The 5620-nt window shown below is 42.5% G+C and overlaps 1 protein-coding gene across 1 annotated transcript; it reads right to left on the bottom strand.

Moving 5' to 3' along the window:
- Nucleotides 1–2758: 2758 nt before the first annotated feature.
- On the bottom strand, nucleotides 2759–5066 carry LOC133952255 (zinc-binding protein A33-like). The gene is made up of 2 exons (XM_062386629.1): nucleotides 4744–5066; nucleotides 2759–4656 (listed from the first exon to the last, which is right to left on the bottom strand). Exon 2 carries the CDS (start codon nucleotides 4637–4639, stop codon nucleotides 3251–3253), a length of 1389 nt encoding a protein of 462 aa, XP_062242613.1. The 5' UTR covers nucleotides 4640–4656; nucleotides 4744–5066; the 3' UTR covers nucleotides 2759–3250.
- Between the last annotated feature and the right edge of the window lie 554 nt (nucleotides 5067–5620).

Here is a 5620-nt window from a genome sequence, read left to right as displayed (position 1 = left end):
CTGAAGGTACCACACTGACCTGAAGGCAACTTCTCCTGCTCATAGAGTGACTCATGGAATCCAATCGGCCTTTTGTGTCGGGATCTTGTTCCTGTGGTTGTTTCATGTTAAACCAGCACGACTCCCCTGGAGTTTCATTTTCTTCTTTATATTAAATAAATGAATAAACTCAGAATCTGAGTCTCGGCTGCTTTGAGTCCGCCGCCCTCTGCAGTGTTATCAGGAAACTGGAGGAGCCGCTGTCCGCAGCCTGAATGGAACTAATTAACCCGTCCGACAATATTTTCTGTGATCACCGTGGAAATCAAATCCCACCGTGGCAAAAGATGTCGGTCATTGTTCGTCCACTAAAGCATCGAGCAACCACGGGCTCATATCCGCTGAGTTATATTACAAGATGTTCAAGCTCAGTCAAGAAGGGTCGGACAATAGGAGGAATTCATCAGGAGGCGACACACAGAAGAATGAGCGAAGGAGGGGGGGGAGGCTGTAAACTCTGAAAGCAGCTTTAGTCTGGACGAGAAACTGAGACGCCCACGTTCTCCTCCTGATTGGTTCTTATTGGTCACATGACTCGACTACCATGACATCAACACCAGCATCGGCACTCAAGTCTTCGTCTGTGACACAGTTTGTCACAAACAGATTTTATATCTTGAGTTAATTCATTTAACCAATATTGAATCTCTTTACGACCGGAACATTTATTTAATTTACAGTTTAGACTTCAAGCTGAAGTGGTCATTTAGTTGATGAAAAGAATCTGAAGAGATCTTGATTTGATGGTCTCCATTGCATCACACACACACACTCACACACACACACACACACACACACACACACTCACACACACACACACACACAGTTTACTATTGAAACCACAGCGTTATTTCTGTAAAGTTGAATATAAACGGTGTGTTTATTTCCAATTAAATGATTAAGAAATGTAGATAACATGAATTTTGGCAACAGACTAGTATCACTAAAACACAGACACATATTAATAATCACCTAGTGGCGCACAAACACACACAAACACACAGATACAAATAAATCTGGTTTTAGCACATTTAAAAATAAAAAGCACACAGACACCTGCCTCAGAATGAGAAGCCGCCTCACGTCTCCTCAGCTTCTTCATAAAACCCTTAAAAACAAAAGTTCTTTCCTTTTAACGAAGTGAACAACGAGGATGAAAACGAGAATCAGAAGCTAAATTAATCTGCTCCACTAATTTCAGCAGCTCAGACACTTTGGCAGCGAATCAGCCGTAGGAAAAAGCTCTGAACTAATTAGACAGAGAACTGCTGCACAAGATATTACCAGGGAAATAAAAAAGGAAAGGTTCACTGACATTTTAGAGTGAGAAGCAGAGTCATTTTCTCATAGACTTATATAGAAACTACCAGTGGAGTCGCCCCCTGCTGGTCATTACACAGAAGACAGGTTTCAGGCTCCAGGACCTGTTTCCAGTGAGTTTCATCATCAACCCTGATTGGATTTCACTTTCGAGCTGCAGCGACACAGATTTGGTTTTTGCATTGATTAGTCTGGTCTGAAAGAACTGTCCCCGCCCGAGCACCAGAGTGAGGCCGGCAGCTCTGTAATGTCTGAGAGAATGATCTGATCCACTCTGTAAAAGACTCCAAACACGAGGAGAACACAGATCTCAGCTCAGCACGAGCAGATGTGAGGATGGAACAGATTGATGTGTTCAGGTTTACTGCTCGTTCTCTGGAGGTCTCATCCATTCAGGACAAAACTCCAGCTCCAGGAGAGAGATCCACAAACTGCAGCCCACTGGGCCTCGTGCACAGCTGCACACTAACAGCTGGCTGTAACTCAGAGGAGGGGGGTGTCTGGGAGGAGAAGGTGAAGGTGTCAGGTGAGAGTGTGATGTCCAGCCCCCCCACCCCCAGGAGAGGGTGGAGACATCTAGAACACAGGATTTGTCTCTGCATCATCAAAACAGGTATGTGTGTAATTGCTGAAGAGGCACTAACACAAATGACAAAGTGCATTCGTTAATGCACAGACAGCAGAAAATACACAGCGAGTAAAGTGGAGGTGCTGACGTGAAATAATCACATCGCGAGTTAGAGACGAGCCGAAGCAGAAACGTAAACTGTGAACACGTTTACGAGCCGGGAAATGTCCGGTTTGTGTTTCATGGAAACATTTAGAGAATGATTTCAACTTTAGTGCAACTCTGAGGAACCAGCACATTTAGATAAACTTAATTTGTTCAGAGGAAACAATATCTATCTGTAGTTTTTGTGAATCTTTATTATTTAAAGTGAATGCTCTTTATCAAATGTTGTATGACACATCTGCATTGTGAGTCTTGCTCCAGGACCTTTGAAGATATTAATATTAACTACATGTGGTAAACACTCCAATAGAGGGGAGGGTGTCACAAATGTTTTTTTCATTAATGTTGGATAAGTGAATTTTGCCAACCTTTACACTGTCAAGAACTACATATCCTTCAACTTAGCTGACTATATAGATGGTAATTTTGATGATAGTTATTAATTTCATTTGTAATCATAGTTCCAAATTTGTAGTAAGTACTTGTGTAAGACTTAATCAATAGATTGGCCATCTTTTCACTTACTTTGAAGGGTGGTGCCCCAAGGTCACTTTAATCAATTATAGTTATTATTTTATCTAAATATTTTAATATGAATATTCAATATTTTATTTTGATAACCCAATTAATTGAATTCCAAAAGGCACTCCATTTTATGGTATCACGTTTAATGAATTATTGCATAACATACTGTATGAATGAAAACACTTTTACAGACAGAATCATTTTTGCTTCATCACATCAAACAGACAAATGTTCATATATGTTGGATTATTTCATATGTGAACAGACTTTATGTGATTAAACATGAATCATGTCTCATGTGTGAGTTTTAATAAAGTTTGTTGAATGTGAACAATGATCAGCTGTTATTGATAAATGTGTTTTTATGTGGATCTTCATCAGTTTGCTCGACTTCATGGATCCACACAAAATCTCAATGATAGAAAACATTTTCCATGAAAGTAAAAAACAAACCAAAGATAAAGATCAGAAAATAATCAAATCTTTTTACACACGTGGAAAAGTCGACAGGAGAAATAAAAATGAGTGAGAAGTTAAATGAGAAATAAACAAAGCTTTAGAATAACGAGTTTAACTTTTAAATTCAGCAGATTTCTATTGAAGAAATAAACATGATGAATAAAATCTTTATCTCTAACGGCTCTGATCCAGAGTCACAGAGACTTTCACAGGTAACAGCTTCAATGGGTGATCATCATCTATTGTGTTAAAGTATGGAAACATCTTCTGAGTGAAAGTGTGTCGGAAGGTGTGAATGTTTTTGTTAGTATCAGGATCATAGAACGATAGTTCTCCTCTGTTCAAGTCCAGTTTCACTCTGATCCTCTGGATCTTCTTCACAGAGAGATCAGATGATGCTGATGGTGACCCTGCTGAGTATTTACCTTCATCGAACAATATTCCCCATAATCCAGACAGATCTTTTCCCTTCCTCTGGACAGGCTCTGCTCTTACACCCAGTGACCAGTAAGTACTGTCTCCAACCAGGACGTCCCAGCTGTGAGTCCCTGAGGTAAAACCCTCAGATCCCAGGACTGTGGGGTAATAATCAAACCTCTCTGGATTGTCAGGAAGCTTCTGTTCATCTCCTGGTCTCAAACTGGTCAGATCTTCAGACAGGACGAGTACTGGATGAGCAGAGTTTGGGTCCAGAACCACAGGACTGTAGGAGACCACGTCCTTCATCTTGTTCCAGATGTTGAAGCTCAGGTTGCCCAGATGTTTGGCCTTGTCTATCAGAGCTCCTGAGGCCAGCTGTGGATCATCCAGCAGGGGGCGCTGCTGGACTCGTTCCACTGCAGCCTTGTAGTTGAGCAGGAACGAGACGTCTTCAGCTCTCAGCTCGTCCTCTGTGGTTCTGATTGTGTCTGAAAGAGACGTTATGTCTCTGCTCAGAGACTCAATCTTCTCCTTCATCATCCGACTCTTCTGCTCCTCTTCCTCCCTCAGTGCAGCCATCCTGGCCTCCTCTTCCTCCTCCAGAAACTGATGAAGCTTTTTAAACTGCTCCTTGATCTGCGTCTCTGTGAGTCCGGCCTGGACCTTAATGTGTTCTGCTGTTTGTTCAAACTCGACTTTAACACGTTCAAAACTCTGTAACTTCTCCTTCAAGGGCTCCAGAGTTTCCTGAAGCTGCTTCTTGTGTTGTTGTGTAGCTTCATCGATGGGTCTGAATCTGTGGCCGGTGTGTTTTTCTGAATCTCTGCAGACGAGATACACTGGCTGCTGATGGTCCAGACAGAAGAGTCTGAGTTTCTCTGAGTGCAGACTGCAGAGAGCAGGTGAAGAGCTCTGATCTCTCTCCTGTAAGAAGGTCTCACACAGGTTCTTTAACACCAGGTTAGGTGGTAGACCCTTTGAATGTCTTCTCTTACAAAGTGGACACTCTTTTACTTCTTTGTCTTTCCACCAGCTCTTCACACAGTCTTTACAGAAGCTGTGGCTACATGACAGAATGACAGGATCTCTGAAGACATCATGGCAGACAGGACAGCAGAGATCCTCTTCTAATCTGGAAGCCATTGAGTCTCCAGGTGAAGCTGAAAACAGACAGTCAGTCAGTCACAGCTCCATGAACTTCACTGAGGTTCACTTCCCCTCTGAGTCGAGGTGTTTGTTAAACTCACGGTCAGTGTGTGGAGCGTCGGCAGGTTGTAGTTTGACTCTTCTCTCCTGTAGCTGGACTCACTCAGGACGTTTGGTCTGGTTTGGTTCAGTTTGGTTTGGAAGGTGAATGTGATCGTCTGGTTTTCAGCCTGCGTCTCTTCAGGGAGGAACAGATGCTTCCTGGTTTCTCTGGTGTGTCAGGACACGATTGTAAAAAGTAATTCAAGCCTTGGATTTGATAACTGGTCAAAAGTAATTTGGCAGCAACAAGTTCACACAGACAAGAGACTTGGTTGTTAAATTCAGAGGTCGGTGAAAGTGAAAGTTAAACATGAACAGGAAATGCAGGGGGGAGGAGTCTGTGATGTAACTGCAGAGCTGAAGTCTCATTAAAGAGACAGAAGCAAAGTCATGAGTTTGATGAAAATAAATTCATCAAACCTATGAACATAGTTTCTCTTCTCCTGAGACTTGTGATGAATATTCATGTGAAGTGCTGCAGGTGATGGAAGTCACGCTTCAGGGAAACCATGTTTAAAATAACAAGTGAGATGAGATGATTAGAACCAGGATCTACAAACATGGATCTCAGCAGGTTTGTTGAAAGTCACATTTTGTGGATTGAAGCTGTTCCAACACATCAGCCTCCAGGTGAGCTTCCCTCGGACCCGCACACATTCAAACTGCTGTTTAATCACTGTCATGATGTTTTTCACAGATTCTACAGGATAAGAAATGTAAAAGGAACATGTGATGATCTGTGAAACCAGATGTCTCTGTGCACAGTGGGTCCTGGTGGGCTTCAGACCCTGACCCAGGTGGAACCAGCTGACAGGTCTACATGGGTTTCTGCTGCTTGTGTGAGAGTCACATGGTGCAGGCGAGTCTGAGCGTCCC

Source organism: Platichthys flesus, chromosome 4 (assembly GCF_949316205.1).
Source record: "Platichthys flesus chromosome 4, fPlaFle2.1, whole genome shotgun sequence".
Classification (NCBI taxonomy): domain Eukaryota; kingdom Metazoa; phylum Chordata; class Actinopteri; order Pleuronectiformes; family Pleuronectidae; genus Platichthys; species Platichthys flesus.
Note: the sequence above shows the minus strand (reverse complement) of the source record. Positions and strands in the feature narration are given on the sequence as shown.

What these genes read in the sequence shown, in the direction of transcription:
- LOC133952255 (XM_062386629.1), bottom strand. Translation starts at nt 4,639, where the DNA reads ATGGCTTCCAGATTAGAAGAGGATCTCTGCTGTCCTGTCTGCCATGAT.